Here is a 24,371-nt window from a genome sequence, read left to right as displayed (position 1 = left end):
TTTTGGGATATTCTCCGGACAAACAGTACGAAAGCAGGAGAGGAGGCGGAGATGGAGTCAGATAGCAGCTGGAAATACACAGACCTAAATAAAGCCAGGCAGAGGTATGTGTGTGAGTGCACATGGCTCCATAGATAATCTGTTTGAATCAACGCTCAGGCCCAGGTTGTGAAGCATGCTGTGAAGCCAGTACAGCTGCCTGTGTGTGTGTGTGTGTGTGTGTGTGTGTGTGTGTGTGTGTGTGTGTGTGTGTGTGTGTGTGTGTGTGTGTGTGTGTGTGTGTGTGTGTGTGTGTGTGTGTGTGTGTGTGTGTTTTTTGTGTGTGTGTGTGTAGGTGTCTAGACTTTCCTGCAGTCAGTTTGGCATGCATGAAAGGGTAGGCCAGGGTCACGAGGTAGAGTAGTATGCTAAGCCATATAACCAGGGTGACTTTCATATCTGTTCCAAGATGGAAATTACCTGAAATTAAATTCAGTTAATGTTTTGAAAAATAATGAGCAATAAAATATTATAACAATTAATTCACCTCACATTTGATCCCATGCATTGATTGGAACGGATGGGATTGACTTCCCGTCTTTTTCAGTCATTAGATATTATTGAATATTGTAGCTCAATAATTCATCCATTCTGTGGAGTATTAAAATCTGACTGCCCTTTCTAAACCTGCTCTTCTCATCTATCCCCTGCTCCCTTTGAATCTGTCCCTCCCTCCCTCCCTCCCTCCCTCCCTCCCTCCCTCCCTCCCTCCCTCCCTCCCTCCCTCCCTCCCTCCCTCCCTCCCTCCCTCCCTCCCTCCCTCCCTCCCTCCCTCCCTCCCTCCCTCCCTCCCTCCCTCTCCACCTCCCTCTCCACCTCCCTCTCCCTCTCCCCTACTTCTCTCCAGGTGCGTCTGAGGTTCAAGGAGATCCAGCGCAGCAAAGAGAAGCTGACGTCTCACGTAACACGCGAGGAGTTCCAGGAGGCCTTCTGCGAACTCTGCACGCGCCCAGATGTCTATTTCCTATTGGTCCAGCTCTCTAAGGATCGCGAGTGTCTGGACGCCCAGGACCTTCGTCTCTTTCTGGAGACGGAGCAGGGCCTGTCTCTGGCCACAGCTGAGGGTTGTTTGGAGCTGGTCCTACGCTTTGAGCCCTCCAGACCAGGCCGAGAGAGAGGCTTGCTGGGGCTTGATGGCTTCGCCCGTTACCTGCAGTCTCCAGAGTGCCAGCTCTTTGACGTGGAGCACCAGGGAGTGTGTCAGGATATGAGCCTGCCCCTGTCCCACTACTACATCAGTACTTCCTATCGGTCCTATCTCCTGGATGACCAGGTCCATGGGAGGGCTGATCTAGGGGGTTTGACCAGGGCTCTTCAGGCCGGGTGTCGTTGCCTGGAACTGGGGGTGACAGACGGCCCAGAGGGGGAGCCTCTCCTGGGGGTAGACTATGGTCCTGATGCCCACCGCCACCACCACCATCACCATCACGCCCCGGTCACCATCCGCAGTGCTCTGGAGGTGGTGAATAAGTACGCCTTCCTGACCTCGCCCTACCCGCTTCTGCTCTACCTGTGCCAGCGCTGTTCCCCCTCCCAGCAGCGTACCTTGGCCCAGCACCTGAGGAAGGTGTTCTCTACACGTCTCTACACCCCTGAGGCCCTGCCGGTCAGCCCGGTGGGGCGAGCCACCACCCTGCCCTCCCCTGAGCAGCTGAAGGGCCGGGTGCTGCTGGTGGGGAAGAAGCTACCCCCAGAAGAGGAGGGATCCGAGGGAGAGGTATCAGAGGAGGATGAGGAGATAGGGGGAGGCGGACCCTTGGCTGGCCGGCGAATGACCATCCCCGGAGAGGAGGAACTGGGTGTGGTTTTAGTGGTACCCCCGCCCCCTCAGCCCAGGAGACTCCGCCTCCAACGCGAGCTCTCAGATCTGGTGAGCGTGGCAAGAACTGGAAGCCGTAGCTTCTACAACCACCGAGAAATAAGGAAACAAGGACAGCAGCACTCCCCACCCAGCACCCCCTCAACGCCGGGCACGCCCTTACTCCCTGATTCAGCCTATTGGACTCTGTGCTCCCTGGGGGAAGGAGAAGCGGGCCGGCTGGCCAGTGAGAGCCCAGAGGACCTAGTAGGCTTCACCAAGCGTACCCTGACCCGTGTCCGGCCCAGCTCCGTCCGCCTGGACTCCTCCAACCCCAACCCCCAGGGGTACTGGAAGGGCGGGGTCCAGCTGGTGGCTCTCAACCAGCAGACCCCCGGGGCCATGCTGGACCTCCACAGGGGACGCTTCATCCAGAACGGGGGCTGTGGCTTCGTGCTGCGCCCGGGGGTCATGAGAGATGAGGTGTCCTACTTCAGTGCCGTGACCCAGGGGTGTGTGCCCGGCGTGCCACCTCAGACCCTCAGGGTGAAGGTGATCAGCGCCCACAACCTGCCCAAGCCGCAGGGCGCTGGGGCCAAAGGAGAGGTTATAGATCCCTACGTGGTTCTGGAGCTACATGGGGTACCAGCGGACTGCGCTGAGCAACGGACCCGGACCGCCGCACAGAACCAGGATGGCCCACTGTTTGATGAGACCTTTGAGTATCAGGTAAGAGTTCAGTCATTTATTCTTATTTTATATTTCACCTTTATTTAACCAGGTAGGCCAGTTGAGAACAAGTTCTCATTTACAACTGAGACCTGGCCAAGATAAAGCAAAGCAGTGCGACAAAAACAACAACACAGAGTTTCACATGGGATTAACATGTGGAACCTACAGATACATGTGAAAGTACAGCACGGTTCATCAACATAACCTCAGACTAAGGGCACGGTCGCCCCACAAGCTGAGTGTTCATACACGTAAACATCTAATGGCATAACAGGAGGTAAAAACTCGCTGAAAGGACATCATTACAATCAGAAACTGAGAGTCATTCCAACCGGTTTTGCTTGCTAAGTCTAGACAGAATATGGTCTATGTTTGTCCCTGTACTGATAATAATGACGAAAACATCAGTTTCATAAGGATACTCAACAATAAGAACTATTTGTATAGAGTCTTTCCAGCTCCCAAGGACAGTTAACTACAGTATTCATTCCCATAGAGACAGACAGACAGAGCCATTGTGATTCCCCTGAGCCGTTGTGGAAGATTTAGTTATGACGACAGATGGCCAGGGCTTATAAAACATGATGTGAAACATGGGAACGGAGAGGGAACAGTTGGAGAGTTGCCTTGGTGCTGTTGACCAGTGGTGTGGCGTGCTAGGCTAGTTGGTAGTGCAGAGTATAGCAATACTTCTTTCTTCTATCCACTGTCTCATGTTAGGAGAATTACAGTCTCAAATGAACATACTGTACCAAAGACTGATAAGAAAACATTAACTACAATGTTTCGTATATATTTTTTTACAAGTAAGAAAGAAACTAAAGCCAGTGGTTGAGCTCTGTTTTGCTCATTAGTCCTGTGGCCTGTAACCTAAGGCTTGGTGGGGGACTAGAGGGTAATGTGGCGTGACTCCACACACACAAACACACACCCACCCACACAGTTATGTCTTACTATAATTGTGAGGACTTTTTGGGAACCAACAATTGATTCCCATTCAAAATTATATTTTCCCTAAACCTAACCATAACCCCTAACCCCTAACCCTTAACTCCTAACCCTCACCACTAACCCTTAATCCTAATTCTAACCTTAACCCAAACCCTATAAACCTAACCCCTAAGCCTAAAATAGCCTTTTTACAAGTGAGGACAGGCAAAATGTCCTCTCTTCTCTGAATTTCAGTTCGTTTACACACACAGATTATTCTGACCATGTACGGGTAGATACAGTGCCTTCGGAAAGTATTCAGACCCCTTGACTTTTTCCACATTTTGTTACGTTAAAACCTTGTTCAAAAACGTATTAAATAGTTTTTCCCTCCCCTCATCAATCTACACACAATACCCCATAATGACAAATCAAAATGAGTTTTTTTTAAATGTTTGTAATTTATTAAAAACAAAAAACTGAAATATCACATTCACATAAGTATTCAGACCCTTTACTCAGTACTTTGTTGAAGAACCTTTGGCAGCGATTACAGCATTGAGTCTTCTTAGGTATGACGCTACAAGCTTGGCACACCTGTATTTGGGGAGTTTCTCCCCTTCTTCTCTGCGGATCCTCTCAAGCTCAGTCAGGTTGAATGGGGAGTGTTGCTGCACAGCTATTTTCAGGTCTCTCCAGAGATGTTCGATCGGGTTCAAGTCTGGGCTCTGGCTGGGCCACTCAATGACATTCAGAGACTTGTCCAGAAGCCACTGGTGTTGTCTTGGCTGTGTGCTTAGGGTTGTTGTCCTGTTGGAAGGTGAACTTTCGCCCTAGTCTGAGGTCCTGAGCGCTTGACATGCACTGTCAACTGTGGGACCTTAGGTGCGTGTGTGTGCCTTCCCAAATCATGTCCAATCAATTGAATTTACCTCAAGTGGACTCCAATCAAGCTGAAGAAACATCTCAAGGATTATCAATGGAAACAGGATGCACCTGAGCTCAATTTTGAGTCTCATAGCAAAGGGGCTGAATATTTATTTTCTATTTTTAATACATTTGCAAAAAATTCTAAAAGCCTGTTTTCACTTTCTCATTATTGGGTATTGTGTGTAGATTGCTGAGGGAAACTAGGCAGAGACACATGGGGCCGTTTTTGGAAACACCATTTTGGGATGAGGCTGTTCAGACTGACCTCTTCATTCATGAAGCATGATGCCCCATTTCCCACCCCTTGTCCACACTCCACCACAGCAGAGAGTCATGATAGGATGCAGGCTACGTGTGTGTGCTTGCATGTGTGTGTGCTTGCATGTGTGTGTGCTTGCATGTGTTTGTGCTTGCATGTGTGTGTGCGTGCGTGTATGTATGTGTATGAATGCCTGTGTGCTTGTTTGTGTGTGTGTAGCAGTGATGGAGGGTTCTATCTACCTGAGTGGACTTAGTTATGAGTAAGAGTAGAGCCTAAAGTTCACATACACCCCCCCCCCTCTCTCTCTCTCTTTCTCTCTCTCTCTCTTTCTTTCTCTCTCTCTCTCTCTCTCTCTCTCTCTCTTTCTCACTCTCTCTCTCTTTCTTTCTCTCTCTCTTTCTCTTTCTCTCACACACAATTCTCTCTCTCTCACACACACAATTCTCTCTCTCTCTCTCTCTCTCTCTCTCTCTCTCTCTCTCTCTCACACACACACACAATTCACCCTCTTTCTCTCTCTCACACACAATTCACCCTCTTTCTCTCTCTTTCTTTCTTTCTCTCTCTCTCACACACAGTTCACCCTCTGGGTCTCTCTCTGTCACCCACTCAGAGCCTTCGGCTGCCTAAACTTCTGCCTGTGCTCACTTCGACTGACATGTTCTCTAGTTCTTCATCCATTAACTGCAGCCCTATTAGATGGATAGTGCTCCATGCTAAAACATTAAAATCTAGACTAGCACAGACTCAGGGGTCTTTGAGTGCAAACCTTCACCCTGTCTATAATCTACAATCTCCCCCCGGTCTAGAATCCATTTCCTCTCCCCACACAGTTCTGTTTATAGGTAGTCAACATGTGGGCAGTACCATGTGGGGGATGGAGGGAGGAGCATGTTCACAACATACTGCACACAGTCTTCAACTCAAAGACTCAAGTACAGGAAATAACAGATGTATTAAAATGAAACCAATGTGAAAGAATTCAGTCATGCACATACATCTGGAAGAAGACCCACAGACTGGGGTTGAGCTGGCAAGTAAGCATTTGATTGTACTGGTACATTACGCTGTATCCTGTACTTGGATTTTATCTCAAAATGATATTCATGTCAAAGAAAACACTCATACACACACATTCTAATACACGCACACTAATACAGCCGTCCTCGGGAATTAATGCCTTTAGCTGGTTCAGATTGTTTGCTTCCTGTCACTAAGAGCCTGAAGACCTAATATGGTTATAACTCAGAGCACAGGAAGGAACACACACACACGCACGCACACACACACACACACCATAGTGGGCTAGGTATATGTATAAACACAGTGTGGTTTGAGATGGATAGTCTCCACCCTCTTCTCTACCCTCTGGCCTTTCTACCAAACACATTCATCATACTGGAAGCCTAGAAACCAATGGATGGCCACTGTGTGTGTTTCTACAGATATCTTCTCACTATCTTCATCTGCCCAGCTTGAGTTTGTGTGTGTTTGTAAGCCTACGTGTGTGTGTGTGTGTGTGTGTGTGTGTGTGTGTGTGTGTGTGTGTGTGTGTGTGTGTGTGCATGCGTGGGTCCGTGCGTGCGTGGGTGGGTGCGTGGGTGCGTGCGTGGGTGCATGCGTGGGTCCGTGCGTGGGTCCGTGGGTGGGTGTGTGGGTGGTTGCGTAGGTGGGTGCGTGCGTTTTATTGGATGTTTATGTGTCGTTCATAATTAACTACTCTGTGTCTCCTTTCACAATGTACATATACACAACCTACACAGCCAAAAGTCCTCCGACTGTGTGTTTGAGTGTTTATAGTCTTAGTTCATTTTATTCCTTACCATGCGCATGGGGTTTTATTCCAATATATTTATTTTGTCTGATTAATACTGTTTGTACTGATGCCACCCAATGTGAATAAACAATTCTATATGTTTGTGTGTGTGTCAGTGTGGACATATACGAGCTCGAGCACGCTTGCATGTATGTACAGTTGAAGTCGGAAGTTTACATACACTTAGGTTGGAGTCATTAAAACTTGTTTTTCAACCACTCCTCAAATTTCTTGTTAACAATGTAACGGTTATCATCTGGAGATAGAGAGGACCAGAGCGCAGCGTGGTTAGTGTTTATCTTTTTTAATGGAAAACTGAACACTTCTAAAACACAAAACAACAAAGTGACAACCGAAACAGTTCTATCTGGTGCAGACACACAAAGACTGAAAATAACCACCCACAAACCAACATAAACAGTTCTCTGGTGCAGACACACAAAGACTGAAAATAACCACCCACAAACCCCAACAGAAACAGTTCTATCTGGTGCAGACACACAAAGACTGAAAATAACCACCCACAAACCAACATAAACAGTTCTCTGGTGCAGACACACAAAGACTGAAAATAACCACCCACAAACCCCAACAGAAACAGTTCTATCTGGTGCAGACACACAAAGACTGAAAATAACCACCCACAAACCCCAACAGAAACAGTTCTATCTGGTGCAGACACACAAAGACTGAAAATAACCACCCACAAACCCCAACAGAAACAGTTCTATCTGGTGCAGACACACAAAGACTGAAAATAACCACCCACAAACCCCAACAGAAAACAGGCTACCTAAATATGGTTCCCAATCAGAGACAATGACTAACACCTACCTCTGATTGAGAACCAAATCAGGCCAAACAAGAAACCCAACCTAGAAACACAAAACATAGAATACCCACCCAACTCACGTCCTGACCAACTAAAACAAAGAAATAACACAAGAACTAGGGTCAGAAAGTGACAAACAAACTATAGTTTTGGCAAGTCTGTTAGGACATCTACTTTGTGCATGACATAAGTCATTTTTCCAACAATTGTTTACAGACTAATTATTTCACTGTATCACAATTCCAGTGGGTCAGAAGTTTACATACACTAAGTTGACTATACCTTTAAACAGCTCGTACTTTGGTATGTTCACAGAAGATGAACGTACTTTGGTGCGAAAGGTGCAAATCAATCCCAGAACAACAGCAAAGGACCTTGTGAAGATGCTGGAGGAAACAAAAGTATCTTTATCCACAGTAAAACGAGTCCTATATTGACATAACCTGAAAGGCCGCTCAGCAAGGAAGAAGCCACTGCTCTAAAACCGCCATAAAAAAGCCAGGCTAAGGTTTGCAACTGCACATGGGGACAAAGATCGTACTTTTTGAAGAAATGTCCTCTGGTCTGATGAAACAAAAATAGAACTCTTTGGCCATAATGACCATCGTTATGTTTGGTGGAAAAAGGGGGAGGCTTGCAAGCCGAAGAACACCATCCCAACCATGAAGCATGGGGGTGGCAGCATTATGTTGTGGGGGTGCTTTGCTGCAGGAGGGTCTGGTGCACTTCACAAAATAGATGGCATCACGAGGGAGGAAAATTATGTGGATATATTGAAGCAACATCTCAAGACATCAGTCAGGAAGTTAAAGCTTGCTCGCAAATGGGTCTTCCAAATGGACAATGACCCCAGGCATACTTCCAAAGTTGTGGCAAAATGGCTTCAGGACAACAAAGTCAAAGTATTGGAGTGACCATCACAAAGCCATCACAAAGCCTTGACCTCAGAACTGAAAAAGTGTGTGCGATCAAGGAGGCCTACTACCCGACTCAGTTACACCAGCTCTGTCAGGAGGAATGGGCCAAAATTCACCCAACTTATTGTGGGAAGCTTGACTACCAGAAACGTTTGACCCAAGTTGAACAATTTAAAGTCAATACTACCAAATACTAATTGAGTGTATGTAAACTTCTGACCCACTGGGAATGTGATGATGAAAGAAACAAAAGCTGAAATAAATCTCTACTATTATTCTGACATTTCACATTCTGAAAATAATGTGGTGATCCAAACTAAGATCCTAACTAAGATAAGGAATTTTTACTCTGATTAAATGTCAGGAATTGTGAAACAGAGTTTAAATGTATTTGGCTAAGGTGTATGTAAACTTCCGACGTAAACTGTATATATATATATATGTGTCTATGTGTGATACTTTTGTGTGTCATGGACAATATTATTATAATATTATGTGCCCTGTGATGAACATATGGGGTGTATATTATATGAATGTACGTCCACCACTATGATTAAATGTTAATGTCTCAGTATGATAATATCTGTTTATAAACATCTTGACTCACCAGAGTTGTTCCAGAGCTGTTCTCCATGACTTACCTAACCTTGTTAAATAAAAGTTAGATAAATTATGCAGGTTTTCATTTTTTTCTCACAATCTATGTCGGGTTATCTTGGTGATGCTGTTAGATCCTATTGGAACGTTAGAGGAGAAGCACAACTTTTGTTAGTTAAAACTGTCTTATTATTGTTTTAAAACATTTTATTTAATTAAAACTGATATTGTTATTTCTAGTTGAAATCATTGTCCTTTATACAAAAGTTTTTTCCCAGAATAAACTAAAGGGAGATGACTAGAAAACCAATAAAACATATCAGGGAGTATGTTTACACGCACAATAACAACCCAATGTTAAACTGAATGTGGCAATAGTCATGTTAACACCTTACTCTGCTTTCCTTATTCAGCATAAGGTCAAAATTGAAGTAAGCGTACGCTGATTAAAGCACCTGGTTTTCTAACCAATCTTTAGAATGATTAGGACCTGTAAAACAGCTTCATCAGAGCTCCAGCGGTGTATTTGATCTGCGCATGTGCCAGCATCAGAAACGCAAGTCAATTGAGTTCGGAAAAACTGAAAGTATGCATGGAAATAGTTTTCATATACAAACTTTATATGTCCAAACTCAGAATCAAATAGGCTTCGCAAAAATAACATGGTTTCTGTGGTAGAATGTTTATTTTGATTGCTGATTTTCTATATTTATTTAAGTCCCATCAGGTAGCCTGATTTCAGATGTGTCCATGTAAACAGGATTAGTAGGGAAATTGTTCGTTCATGCAAAGCATGTAAATGTTTTAAACAAACTATAATATTAATCTGATTATCCGCAATAATCGTATTATTGTGTGAAGTAACCATACTCAGTGTTCTAAAACAAGCAAGAGTTGTGTCTGTGTACAACATTCGGTAACATTCCTGTGATTTTGTCTGTCACTGCACCTTGGCTCATGATTGGTTGTTGTCTGTCCTTCCCAGGTGAAAATGCCAGAGTTGGCGCTCCTCCGCTTCGTGGTATTGGACGACGACTACATTGGAGACGACTTCATTGGCCAGTACAGCGTGGCCTTCGAGTGCCTTCAGCCGGGCTACCGCAACGTGCCCCTGCTAGGTCTGGAGGGAGACCCCTTGCCCCACGCTAGCCTGTTCGTCCATGTTGCCGTGACCAACCGACGAGGGGGGGGCAAGGCCCAGAGGAGGGGTCTGTCTGTACGGAGAGGGGTGTGGCGGGGGCGAGAGTACGTGACCCTACGGAACACGGGTATTAAAGCTCTGGATGATACGTTCCGTCCCGCTAACACCCATCTCAGAGAGGCCACAGACCTGCGGGAGGACGCACAGGTGAGAGGAGGGTCAGGAGTTAGAGGTCAGAGGGTGATTGGAGGGTGTTACTCATACCTGGGTGTTTCTCACGCACTTGGTGTTTCTTTAAAAAAAAAAATTTTTATTTTTATTAACAACAAATCAATACAGAGAGTACATGAGGGAACACAAGTATATATAGATTATATACAGTGGACAATTAAGCTAGGTGCGGGGCTGGGGACATACATACGCTTATAATTCTAACAGCTTTTTTGTTAATTGACTTAATTGTCTTAAAATACAGTTCAATTTCTTTTTGTAGGGTAAGAAAATGTGGGTTTTTGTTTGTAAATTTACATTTATGAATATGAAATTTGGCCAAAAGAATAATGAAATGAATTACATAAAAATGTTTCAGCTGATTCCTATCATAGGTAAAGAATCCAAGCAGTACATCTCTCCACAATAGTGTACACAATTATAAATCTACTGATGTCTTGCCACAGTTTTCTTACATGAATACAATGTCAAAAAAGATGCAACACTGTTTCTGGGTGGTTACTACAAAAGGAGCAATTTGAGTTGATGTTTTCCTTAAACTTTTTCATATAGTGGTTGGCAGGATAATATTTATGAATAATTTTAATGGAAACTTCCTTAATTTTGTTAACAAGTAGGTATGTGTGTGGCAACATCCAAACTTTTTTCCAACAGATATTATCAATAAATCCATTCCAATAAGGCATGACACAAGGTATAGATACAACATCCTGCTGAAACAAGGTTCATATCGCTCTGTTGTTGAATGGATCAAAAGAGAAACAAATCTTTCCTACTGATGAGTTAACAGGGTCAATAGAAGGTAGGCTCTGAGAGTCTTATAACTGAGTAAAAGACCCTCTGCATTTACCAGTTGGCTCACCAATAGGATATTATCTTGGAACAAATATTCTAAAAACAAAGAAGTATTTGTATACAATATATCCCGATTATTCCATATATAATATCTGTGTGGAGAAAAATTGTGTTTATAAATTAAGGACCATGACAAGAAAAGCAGAAAGTTTCACTGGAACTTTGTCAATATTATAATTGCAAAACAACATGAAGTTAAGGCCACCAAAAGTAGAGAAGACATGATGAGGAATAAAATTCCAGATAGAAGTGGGTCTTCTTAGGATTGTTTTATCCAATTGATCTTAAAAGTATTATTTAAGGTAGTAAAGTCCTGAAAATTCAACCCACCATTCTCATAAGTGGTCATTACAACAGTTTTCCTAATGTAATGGGTACGGTTTCTCCACAGAAAGTTGAAAAGCATCTGGTCTATCTCCTTGCTTATTTTACTGTCCAGATATGAAGATAGAGCACCATATGTTAGTCTAGATATGCCTTCAGCCTTGGTTATTAGGACTCTTCCTTTTAAAGATAAGGCCCTCTGTAGCCATTGATTTAGCTTCTTCTGTTTTTTTTAATAAGAGGGTCAACATTTAGTAAGCCTCTAGACTTCTGATCCTTTGTAGTGGTTATGCCTAAATATGTAAGTTCTTCTTTTACTGCAATACCATAATATGAAGGTGTCACACAATCTTTGACAGCTATGAGTTCACATTTATTAATGTTAAGATATAGACCAGATGCTTTGGAAAAGGATTGTATCACATTGATCGATCGTCTTTCAGAAAAAGTGTAGTATCCTCAGCCAGCTGGCTTATAATAATTTATTTACCAGCTATGGAAATACCTTGTACAGGACTATTGTTTAAAGAATTTGCAAGAAGTTTGGTGATTAATAAAAACAGGTATGGAGAGATAGGACAACCTTGCCTAATTCCCCTCTTTAACTCAAATCTAGTTGAGGTGCCATATTTCAATTTGATAAAGCTTTTACCATTTGCATAGAGAGTCTTAATAGCCTTACAGAAAGAAATCCCCAAAGCCAAGTCTCTCAAGGGAGTGGAAGAGAAACTGATGCTCTACTGTGTCAAATGCTTTATAAATATAAATAATATGAAGCCATCCTCAGTTATTAGGTCTGAGTAGTCCAGTATGTCTAATACTAGTCTGACATTGTTAGAAATATGTCTGTTCCTCATGAAGCCAGACTGTGTTTCATCAATGATTGCATCCAGTACTTATTTAATTATTTTTGCAAGTAGTAATAGTCATTATTAAGAAGACAAATTGGACGCCAGTTGTCGATGAGCAGCACTTCTTTTTTAGGCTTAGGTATCAGTGTTATTAACCCCTGACTCATTGTAGGAGGGAGAACATTGTTTTTAATACTCTCTAAAAAAGACTTCAAATAGGAAGGGAGCTACTTGTTCAGAAAATAATTAGTCAAATTTTGATGTAATTCCATCAGCACCTGGGGATTTATTGTTCTTTAGATGTTTGATAGACTCTATAATCTCTTCGATTTTGATGGGTTCATCACACTGTTTAGATTCTATATCACTGATAGAGTGAACATTATTCAGTGAGTTAAAAAACATATCTGTGGATTCCTGACAGTACGTAGAGCTATACAATTTTCTGTAAAAATTGCTACCGTATTTAGCGATTAATTTTTGGTCATCTGTAATAACACCATCAATGTTTAACTTATGGATAGTGTTATTTTTAGAGTGAAATTTCTCAAGTCTAAAGAAATAGGATGAATTCTGTTCTCCCTCCTCAATCCATTTTTTCCAGATCTAATGAAGGCTCCTTCTGCTTTTAATCTATATATTTTATTCCGTTTATTTTGTAACTCAATTAGTTCCATCTTCTCCTTCCCCAGAGAGGCCGGCTGGGGACCTCTGAGAAAGGGAAGTTATCTTAAAGATCACATTTTCCTCCTCAGCTCTTCTGGTCTTAGCAATATTACTACCATATTTTCTAAGGTATTTGGACACCTCACATTTAAAGAGCTCCCAGTTCTTGCAATAAGATTTTTCTTCACAAGCCCTTTCCCAAAAGTGTGAGAGCAGATCTTTAACCTCAAATTGAACTATATCATTATTTAATAATGAAATATTTAGCTTCCAGTAGGATGCTCTACCAAGGTTAGTATCAGGGGTAAATATTTTGATATCTATGTAAATGGGCCTATGGTCTGTGAGGGGAGTAGTACAAATATTTGTAGTAACACACTCACTATCAATACATTTGGATATAAGCCACAAATATATTCTGGATTGTCTGGAACCTGTTTTGTTACTCCAAGTGAATGATCTGTCGGCCGGAAACCTCTCCATATATCAGTAAGATCAAACTTTTCCATAAAAAGTATTAAATCCAAATTCTGATTGGTTGGCCTACCTGGGGGCCATCTATCAGTTGAATTATCTATTGTAATGTTAAAGTCCCCTCCTATCAATAATAACGAATTGGGAAATTTAGACCAATGAAGTATACTGTATGTTTCTATAGATTAAAGCAACTCATCATTCTCATGTTTGGTGTTGTACACATAGAAGTATACAGTAATGAGTGTAATGTCATTGTAACTGATCACAAGACAAATAAAGTGACCAAAGGGGTCACATTCCGAGTGTAGAATATTACCACCAAAGGTTTTTTTCATTGTAGTGACACCAGCGGAGCGTTCAGATCCATGGGAAAGCCAAATATCGTTGCCCCACTGTGACCTCCAGGAGTTGGCATTAGCCAAAATTGAGTGAGACTCTTGAAAAAAATCAAAATAAGGCCTTGCGCTTCACATTGTTTCGTAACCACCTAGCATTAAGAGAAACTATAGACAAAACATAGGAGCAGTGAACCTAAACGATAAGGAACCCAGATCTGCACCATTTAAGTCAATTTAAAGTGAAAATAGCTTATTCCATAAACTTTGAGCTAGACGTTATCTGGCTTTTAAATTCAACTCAACTGAAAATTATGTTCAAGACCAAACCAAGGGTTCTGGTAAGAGAGACTAAAAACCCTCTTTAGTGTAATCAGGAACTATTCTGAGAAATAAAATAGAAAATAATAATTTAAATAAAAGGGTACCTACTATTTTAAGTGCATATGAAAACTGATCATAAATTTTTTTAATAAAAAATGTTTTACATATAAACGTTCCTAAGACCTTTTTCACTTGGAAATAAGTATTAATAACTAAATAGAACAATAACCGTGTAAAGTCAGAGCAGACCTGTATGCCCTTTAAAACAGTACCTTAGTTACTGTATACATACAAAATAAATACAGCTTTCAATCTTCTTCGGAGGTTTGTAAACAAAATAGGTCTTCTGGTCATACAAGAACAAACTAATAAATTGAAATACCTGAGTATTCCGAAAAATAGTCAGTTGTTAGGTAAACAGCATAAGGAAAATTAGAATACCATGGCTGAAACCATCAATCTGTTCCTTCTGGTGAGATTCTAGGGAGGAATATGGATTTCTGAACCGTTGATAAAGCCTCGTCCTCCGACGAAGTAAGCAGCCTTTCCCTCATTTCGTGCTATCTTGATCGTTGGCCACAACTTGTTCCTTCTTTCTATGTCCTCCGGGCTGAGATGATCGGCGAAACGCATACCATGGCTCTGAAGGAAGGCGTTCTTCCTAGCAGCTTTCCAGACAGCATCCAAGTAGAATCTGGCAGTGAAGAGGATGATGATACCCCTCGTTCTTGAATCGTTTTGCTGTTGCTTCTTGCCGAGGCGATGCACAACGTCGATGGTATCACCAACTTTGTTCTTCTCTGCAGGCATAACTTCTTGGCAGATACGGATAGCCTCTCCTCGCACATCTTCATTCTCCACCTCTGGCAAGCCGTAGAGTCTCAGGTTCCATCTTCATTCTCCACCTCTGGCAAGCCATAGAGTCTCAGGTTCCATCTTCATTCTCCACCTCTGGCAAGCCGTAGAGTCTCAGGTTCCATCTTCATTCTCCACCTCTGGCAAGCCGTAGAGTCTCAGGTTCCATCTTCATTCTCCACCTCTGGCAAGCCGTAGAGTCTCAGGTTCCATCTTCTTGTGTATTGTTCCAGATCAGTGAGACGTCTATGGTAGACATTGTTATTCTTTTCCACACTTTTTTCAACTTTTGCCACTCTCGTTTTCACATCCTTGATTTCACCACATGCAATCTCCACAGTCTTTTTCAAGCCTTCGATAACCATGGTGTTGGCGCCTACCATTTTCTCAATGGCGTCACACCTGGAGTTGATGAGTAAGGAGAGGGTAGCCACGATGTCAGAGTTCATGTTGGGTTTTTTGGAGGGTGGAGGTTTGCACGGAGTAACCTGTAAAGAGGGGAATTCGTCATCTTCAACAGCATTCGAAAGCATGATATTATCCATTGGACAAGTGTAGTTATGGCAGTTGTCTATAAGCACGTTTCTCTCTTGTTGATTAGCAATAGAACCGCTAACTTCTTCCTTTCTTTTTTTGTCACGACTTTGCTTGGACATGATGAAATAAATGATCCAATTATCATTCCAGTCACAGGAAAGGTCTTATATCTTGAACAAATACAAACAGTAATAGTAATGACTGTAAACTATTTTTTTTCACAATCTTTCTGAGGTTTGGTACGGAGCTCGGTAAAAAAGGGTCTGTTCAAGCCGCCATCTTGGCACCTCTTCCTCACGCACTTGCTGTGTTGCGAAGAAGTTACTCTTCTCCATGTAGTATGGACTTGCTCACGTTCCCTTATGGATTTACCACTTGTCTGTTCCTTTTAAAGCCATGCAGAGAAAAGCAATATTTCAGAACTGAGGTCAATTGAAAAATATCAGACAGTGTTGTAATGTACTGTATAGATAACCCAAGATAACCAAATATATTTAAAGCCCCCATGCAGTCTTTTTAGTACAATTTTGACATCATCACTGTATGTATAATAAATCACTGTGTGTGTTTATTTCATGAAAATAACACCACATGTATTTTTTGAGCATTTATTTCCCTGAGCCTCCTTTTGAAATGCTCAGTCTGATCGTGTGGGTGTATCCATACACATTCAAATATATTTACATACACAGCCCTGATTGGCGGATAGGATCGTCTAGAGCAGGGATGCTTAAACTTTTGGTTTTGGTCGGCCAAAACATATTCTGAAGGGTTTACATTATTTATTTAGAAATATAGGTCAACAATAGCTTTTTAGGGTCTTGAAACAATAGCTTTTTTTAAAGTAATCATGAAATTACACTTCAAACATTAATCAAATCATAGCCATATTACTTGACACCTATGATTACCAGTATTAAATATGCATTTCAAATTTGACCATTGTAGCATAGAAACTGCAACCAAGTTTCTATATTCATAAGGCTTATTACATGAATATGTGCAGGGACCCTTCTTGCATTTTGGTTGCCCCCCCCCCCCCCCCCCCCCCCCCCCACCTCATGGGCAAAACATTTTAGTGGCCCCCCTCTTGGCAGAGGAGAGAAAAATGGGCAGCTTTAAAACTAATTTCATGCTATTCTACTCATTTTGCCATGAGATGAAGAGGCAATTTTGCAATTTTAATGCTAATTTCCTGCAATTCTACACATTTTGCCATGACTTATGCCATGTTAATACGATATCTGAGTGAGAGTGACTAACAAAATCAATGTGGGTCACCTGGAGGTCAGGGCCCCTGGGCACGGGCCTTGAGTGCCTGGTCAGTAATTCGGCCATGATTACTATAAGGTTTAGATAGCTGGCTAGACGACTGTAACTTAACAGTCAACAGTAAGTTGAGACCCTGACTGACTTCCTGTCACGATCATCGTAATAACATTCGGAACAAAGCGCAGCGTGAAATCGGTTCGACATTTTTATTTGAAGTGAACCGCACAAAAAACAATAAACAAACGAAACGTGACGTTCCGGAGTGCTCACAGGCAACAACACAAAAACCATATCCCACAAAACACAGTGGGGAAATGGCTGCCTAAATATGATCCCCAATCAGAGACAACGATAAACAGCTGCCTCTGATTGGGAACCATACCAGGCCAACATTGAAATATACACACTAGGTCACCCACCCTAGTCACATCCCGACCTAACCAAACTAGAGAATACAAAGGCTCTCTATGGTCAGGGCGTGACACTTCCTAAAAATATATATATATCTTTAGGGGGCCCCTAGTGGTCCTGACGGGCCAAACGGCGCCCAAGGGCCCCAGTTTTGTCGGCCCTGCTCTAGAGCCTACCCCGCTTCCCCCTTTAAAGTAAGAGGATACATATGCAAATAAAATATGACTGGTTTATTGGTCAGAATAATCCGATTGTGATGTCATGATCTGAGCCAAAAACCATCCCACCTGAACAGGCTGAATTTCCAACCATTATTTTCAAACAGCTCTTACACAAAAAGCTAAATATTGAAAAGTAACAAACACATTTGAATACATTTTCCTGCCTGAACAGATAGTGGCGATGTGCTGTTGTGTTATGTTTAGCCAGTGTTGAAATATGGTCTGTTATGCAGGAGTTTTGGAGGAGTGTGATTTGGGCTAGAATAGATTGCATGACTGCGCTGAAATAAGACACTACCTGTGAGTTCCCTGTGGGGTGACGTGAACTTTGTGAGGGACAGAGAGAGAGAGAGGGAGTGAGAGTAATGAAAGAGAGGGGAGAGAGGTGGATAGAGAGAAAGAAGGAAAGAGAGAGGGAGTAGGTTGAGGAGGATTACACGTTAGTCTATAAATAACAGAGGAGAGAGAGAAGGCATAGACCTGGTTACAGCACGGACCAGCTTATCTCCACATATACACACTCTCTCTCTGTCTCTCTCTGTCTGTCTCTCTCTCTGTCTCTCTCTGCCATGTGTCCAGCTGTATTCTCATCTGCCACAGTCTGTTATTATTCATAATTTGTCTCCCTGCCCGCCCGCCCACACACACACACAAAGCCCCCCGCCCCCCTCACACCCAACCCATTCTGTCCTCAGGAGGGCTATGCTATGGTAATCACCAATGTGACTGCTGGTCCAGTTGCGGTGCTGCCAGGTGGAAAATGGCTTCAGTGTTTTGGCAGTGTGTCTGATCTCAGTGGAGACCTCTGACAGATCCCACTATATTCCCTCCCTCCCAAACACATTAGCTAGTACAGTAGATGTCTAGCATGGATGCTTTAATGTCTATTCTCCTCCGTGACCCTAGCACAGGTTTTAGGGGTTCAGTTCAAGTAATAAGGGGTTCACCCAAGTGCCTTACTTGATTTAGATTGACCTGAACCTGACCAGAGATTTCCCTGACGTACTCACAGACAATAGGAGAAGGACATGTTCTGTTTTAATCTGTGCTTGACATTATCTAGGTGTGAGTTTAAGCCTCATCTGACGTTGTGATTTCATCAGGGTCAGATGTTTTTCAGGTCACGTGGACCTGACCATAATATACCTATAATACACTGCATCTCTCTCTCTTTCACTCTCTCTCTCTCTTTTGCTCTGTGTCCTGTTCCATCCAGAGTGCAAGTGTGAGTTTCAAAGAGCAGTGTGGACTCCCCCCGGTGGCAAAGCTGAAGCAGTGCATCCAGAGCCTGGCCACACGGTTGCAGACCCCAGAAGGGCCCCCGGGGGCCAGCATGACCCTGAGGGATGGCTACCCCCACCTGGAGGCCCTGGGCAGCATCACCGAGGTCACGCGCAAACTACTGAATCACTATGATACGGTAGGAGGGAGAGAGAGATATATATCAATATTATAATATTATTGGAGTACATATATGTAGAGAGGGAGAGTAATTAAGACACTTGAAGCTATAGGCATGTGTTCATTCACACACCTTTGTCTTCGGGCATACATGCTTACACAGAAGTAGGGAGAGAGAGGCACACATGCACAAATACCGTTTTACTCTCCAGCTGTGTTTCTTCCCACTCTGTCTCTACCAGTATTAAATCAGGATGCCTCTTACCCACCTGCACTCTATCTCTCATTACTCCCCCTCACACACCACAACCAACCAGAGAACAAGAGAGAGGGAGGGTGAAAAGGGAGAGGGACAAAGAGGAAGAGCTATTTCTGTGGCAGCATATTTGTTCAGTGTGCTCTGTGTATGTTAGATGTTTGTCAGCCTCGCTCTCTGTATGTATGCGTATCTAGGGCCAAGCTAGCCCAGCAGGTCAGTGTGACACACAGACAGTTGGCCTGAGACCCAGACTGTAGCCCCTCCAATGTCTACATCACACCCTCAAACCACCATCACACGTGGCCTTAGTCATCACGCTCTCTTCTTCCCTTCCATCTCTGCCTTTCCCCCATCCCTCCATTCCTCCATCTCATCTAACCCTGAGGTAGTGGACAGCAGGGTCAGAGTTAGAGTCAGGAAGGACATTAGTCTGTAAATAACACAGTGTGCTGCTCTTTCAGAAAAACATTTTCAGTTTTTTTCCCATACATTTTTCATTCATTTGTATTGTAGAACTTGTGTGTCTTTACACCAGTGGAGGGTGCTGAGGGGAGGTCGGCTCATAATAATGGCTGGAATGGAGCGAACGGAATGGCATCAAATGATGTGTTTGATGTATTTGATACCATTCCACTCATTCCGCTCCAGCCATTACCACAAGCCCCTCCTCCCCAATTAAGGTGCCACCAACCTCCCGTACTGTACAGAATATACCTGCCACCATTTAAGGCCACTATCTATGTGTGTACGTTTCTGTGTGTATGACAATCTTTATTTCCATCTTTCTATTGGTTGGTCTGTTGATCTGTATCTGTCTGTCTGTCCAGAGGCTCATCCAGTGTCTGTCTTTGTCTCTCTTCCAGATGATCTCGGCCAAGAAGCAGCTGATCGAGAATGCAGATGCTGTGCAGGAGAGGATGGCCCAGGTGCAGAGAGAAGGTGAGAGGAGAGGATGGATGGACAGAGGGAGGGAGGGAAAGGAGGAATATCAAATATTTGTCTGGGAGGAAAGGGGTAAATAATGTCTGGAACGAATATCAAACTAATAACTAACTTTTTAGAGATCAAGTGGTCTACTGAAGTGTGATTGCAGAGCTCCGTCTTGTGATGTTATTTATACTGTACGCCACAGTCCCCAAGAGAGAGAGATGAACTGGAAGTGCTATATAGGAGAAATGGGGAGAGGAAAATCAATGGTTTTCATTTACCATACCAATACACATAAACCTAGTCCAGACTTCAGTAAACACAGTGAGCCTATAATTTACCTTATGAGGAGAGAAATCGCCGGACATACTGGGGCTGGAGAAAGAAAACTAAATACAATGAGATTTAATTGAATTAAGTTTTATGATTGCAGTTTTTCCAACATGGTGACCATGACATTGGTCAGCTTACTGTCGCATGGCTCTGCTTCCTGCTTCCTGTTGCCTGTTGTCTGCCTTAGCCACAGCTCTAACTATCAGTTGAACTGGATCTCTGTCTCCTGTCTTGTCTTCTCAGGAATGGAGTTCCACGAGGAGCTGCCCAGGCTGGGAGAGAAGGAGGGGCTGAAGGGACACAAGCAGAGTAAAGCCCTGGAGAGTTTCACCTGGAATATTACTGTACTGAAGGTACGCACACACACACACACACACACACACACACACACACACACACGTGATACAATAAACTCGATACAATAAACATTATTGTCACCAAGGGGGAAATTGTCTTGGAGACAAAATAAAATTGTCTTGGAAACAGTTTTACGCGTTCTCTCTCTCTCTGTGTGTGTGTGTCTCTCTCTCTCTCTCTGTCTCTCTCTGTGTGTGTCTCTCTCTCTGTGTGTGTCTCTCTCTGTGTGTGTCTCTCTCTGTGTGTGTGTCTCTCTCTCTGTCTCTCTGTCTCTGTCTCTGTCTCTGTCTCTCTCTCTTGCTCTGTCTCTCTCTCTCTCTCTCTCTCTCTCTCTCTCTCTCTCTCTCTCTCAACAGGGTCAGTGTGATCTCCTGCGCAGTGCCAAGGTAGACTCTCTGGATGGTCTGAGACAGTTGGCCCTGGCCTGTGAAGCCTGTGGCCTCACCTCCACGACCTCCTCCTGCACCTCTTTTGGTCCCTCTGATCTCTTCTACACCTCCCACAGCAGGAGGGGCAACTCCCAGGAGAGGAGAGGAAGCACCCAGGAGAGGAGGGTGAATACCCATGGCAATGGACGAATATGACACCCCCCAACCTACCAGAGAGAGGGAAGGGGGATAGAGGGATCGAGTGGATGAGATGGTGACAACCCTTCAAATCCCAAACTGTCAGAGAAAGGGAGGGTGGGGAGAGAGAGAGATGGCGTAAGAGAGCAGAGTTGGAATGGTCTAGAGTAGAGCCCAGAGCCTATACCTTTATCCAGAGTAGTAAGACTAGTGAAGAATCGTTGCAGTAATTTGACGGCTTACTTTGTGTTCATCAGTGGAAATACATTTGTGCTTATTTAAGTCGGACACTTGAATATAACGCTCCTACAATTTACTTCAATGTTTTTTCTCCCTAAAAAGGGAGTTGTGATTGTGAAAACACGTTGCTCTCCGGTAAGAAACCTTTGCTGTGGAGAGGACGAGTGAAGAGTCTCTGTCCTTCTGAACCCACCTAATTGATCCCTCGGGAGGATGTGATGTCACGCTGTTGATGCCTTGAGGGCCCGTCTCACCATGGATACCACAGGGGGTTGAGTGACAGGTGACCCTCCCAGTGTCCCACCGACACAGCTACTGTTACACCCAGCCCCTCTCTCCTTCCTTACCCCTCTTTAACTCCTTCACCCAGAACCCTCGGTACATGGAGTGTTTTGAATGTCTAGCCTGTCTTGCGTACCCCTCTCATCTTCCCTGAGAGACCCCACCAGGTGTCCTTTCCTGAGAAGATGGGAGGAGGCAGATGTGTTGGTAGTTTTACATGACATGGCTTAACCCTGCTTCAGGCTACTATGTCCTACCTGAGACCATCCACAGGTGTCAGATGGCTAGGGGCTAACAGTGTCACAGTATCACAACATCACAGTAAGGTCTGGAAGACAACCTGAAGAGAACCTGAAATAAGAGGACCTGTTGGGTGTGATTGATTGATTATTTGATTGTGTTTAAAAGGCTTCATTGATTAGTTGGGCAGCAGGTCACCTAGTGGTTAGAGCGTTGGGGCACTAATCAAAAGGTTGCTTGTTCTAATTTAATTTCTGAGCTGACAAGATGGAAAAAATCTGCCGTTCTGCCCTTGAGCAAGGCAGTTAACCCCCACAACAACTGCTCCCCGGGCGCCGAAGACGTGGATTTTTATTTATTTATTTATTTTTTATATATTTTTTTCACCTTTATTTAACCAGGTAGGCTAGTTGAGAACAAGTTCTCATTTGCAACTGCGACCTGGCCGAGATAAAGCATAGCAGTGTGAACAGACAGCAACACAGAGTTACACATGGAGTAAACAATTAACAAGTCAATAACACAGTAGAAAACAAAGGGGGAGTCTATATACAATGTGTGCAAAAGGCATGAGGAGGTAGGCGAATAATTACAATTTTGCAGATTAACACTGGAGTGATGAATTATCAGATGGTCATGTACAGGTAGAGATATTGGTGTGCAAAAGAGCAGAAAAGTAAATAAATAAAAACAGTATGGGGATGAGGTAGGTGAAAAAGGGTGGGCTATTTACCAATAGACTATGTACAGCTGCAGCGATCGGTTAGCTGCTCAGATAGCTGATGTTTGAAGTTGGTGAGGGAGATAAAAGTCTCCAACTTCAGCGATTTTTGCAATTCGTTCCAGTCACAGGCAGCAGAGAACTGGAACAAAAGGCAGCCAAATGAGGTGTTGGCTTTAGGGATGATCAGTGAGATACACCTGCTGGAGTGCGTGCTACCGGTGTTGCCATCGTGACCAGTGAGCTGAGATAAGGCAAGAGCTTTACCTAGCATGGACTTGTAGATGACCTGGAGCCAGTGGGTCTGGCGACGAATATGTAGCGAGGGCCAGCCGACTAGAGCATACAAGTCGCAGTGGTGGGTGGTATAAGGTGCTTTAGTGACAAAACGGATGACACTGTGATAAACTGCATCCAGTTTGCTGAGTAGAGTGTTGGAAGCCATTTTGTAGATGACATCGCCGAAGTCGAGGATCGGTAGGATAGTCAGTTTTACTAGGGTAAGCTTGGCGGCGTGAGTGAAGGAGGCTTTGTTGCGGAATAGAAAGCCGACTCTTGATTTGATTTTCGATTGGAGATGTTTGATATGAGTCTGGAAGGAGAGTTTGCAGTCTAGTCAGACACCTAGGTACTTATAGACGTCCACATATTCTAGGTCGGAACCATCCAGGGTGGTGATGCTAGTCGGTCATGCGGGTGCAGGCAGCGACCGGTTGAAAAGCATGCATTTGGTTTTACTAGCGTTTAAGAGCAGTTGGAGGCCACGGAAGGAGTGTTGTATGGCATTGAAGCTTGTTTGGAGGTTAGATAGCACAGTGTCCAAAGACGGGTGCCGAATAAGGCAGCCCCTCACACCTTTCTGATTCAGAGGGGTTAAATGCAGAAGGCACATTTTGGTTGAATGCATTCAGTTGTGCAACTGACTAGGTATCCTCCTTTCCCTTTGATTGATAGATGAGTATTACCCTACACAAGGATGTGGTTGGCATGGCTGTGTTGCTATGACGGAGGGGGCCCTCTCTCTGTGTATTGACTGAAAGTATGTGCTGGGTTTGTCCCAGCTTAAAAACTCACTCAGCAAAAGTAAAGGACTCTGACAAAGAACTACAAAAATGGCGCGACTAGATGCTACTACATCCTTGGTGTGCTTATGCTGCTTGTGATGGTCGACTGTGGGACATGGATGCCATTGTTTTTCCAATGTTAGATTTGTGCTATTAAGGTAGGTAAATACTTCATGTAATTTATATTTTACTGTGTCATAGCACCCTTTCTCTACCAGTGGTGGCTGGTATCACTTTAAATCGGAGGATGGGCCCACCAGCCTCCACTGCTCTCTACCTTTCCTACCACCTGTGATCCAAACACAGCAAGAGGCAGAGGCCCCCAACACAGCAATATTACACCCAGCGCTGAGAGAGCACTATAGGGGCCTGGCATCAAAGAGACACAGACAGTAGAGATAATAGAGGATCTTACCATAAGGGACATTTTCATCACAAGGCGAGAATGGGTTGAATGGAAAGTATTCCCCCAGGGCCTCCAGCAGAGCACAGGGTCTTCTGGGGCTCTGAGGTCAACGTACCTACCGTCTGTCATTCTACAGTCTGAACAGACATTTCAACACACACAGCAGTAAAGTTGGAGGAACATTTCAATTCGGCATAGAAAGGATAATACCTAACATAGGTT

At 43.7% G+C, this 24,371-nt stretch overlaps 1 protein-coding gene across 1 annotated transcript in view; it reads left to right on the top strand.

The window, feature by feature from the left end:
• Positions 1–22,319, top strand: part of LOC109867867 (inactive phospholipase C-like protein 1) — a 129,664-nt gene extending 107,345 nt beyond the window's left edge. The window contains exons 5-10 of the mRNA XM_031796552.1: positions 887–2,566; positions 9,839–10,201; positions 18,570–18,773; positions 19,877–19,952; positions 20,517–20,626; positions 20,987–22,319. Coding sequence (XP_031652412.1) covers positions 887–2,566; positions 9,839–10,201; positions 18,570–18,773; positions 19,877–19,952; positions 20,517–20,626; positions 20,987–21,214 — 2,661 coding nt within the window. The 3' untranslated portion in view covers positions 21,215–22,319. The remainder of the gene's footprint in view (positions 1–886; positions 2,567–9,838; positions 10,202–18,569; positions 18,774–19,876; positions 19,953–20,516; positions 20,627–20,986) is intronic.
• Positions 22,320–24,371: the final 2,052 nt, after the last annotated feature.

The sequence above is a fragment of the Oncorhynchus kisutch genome, linkage group LG2 (genome assembly GCF_002021735.2).
Source record: "Oncorhynchus kisutch isolate 150728-3 linkage group LG2, Okis_V2, whole genome shotgun sequence".
Lineage (NCBI taxonomy): Eukaryota > Metazoa > Chordata > Actinopteri > Salmoniformes > Salmonidae > Oncorhynchus > Oncorhynchus kisutch.
The sequence above is the reverse complement of the archived record's forward strand: the minus strand, read 5'-3'. Positions and strand labels throughout refer to the sequence as shown.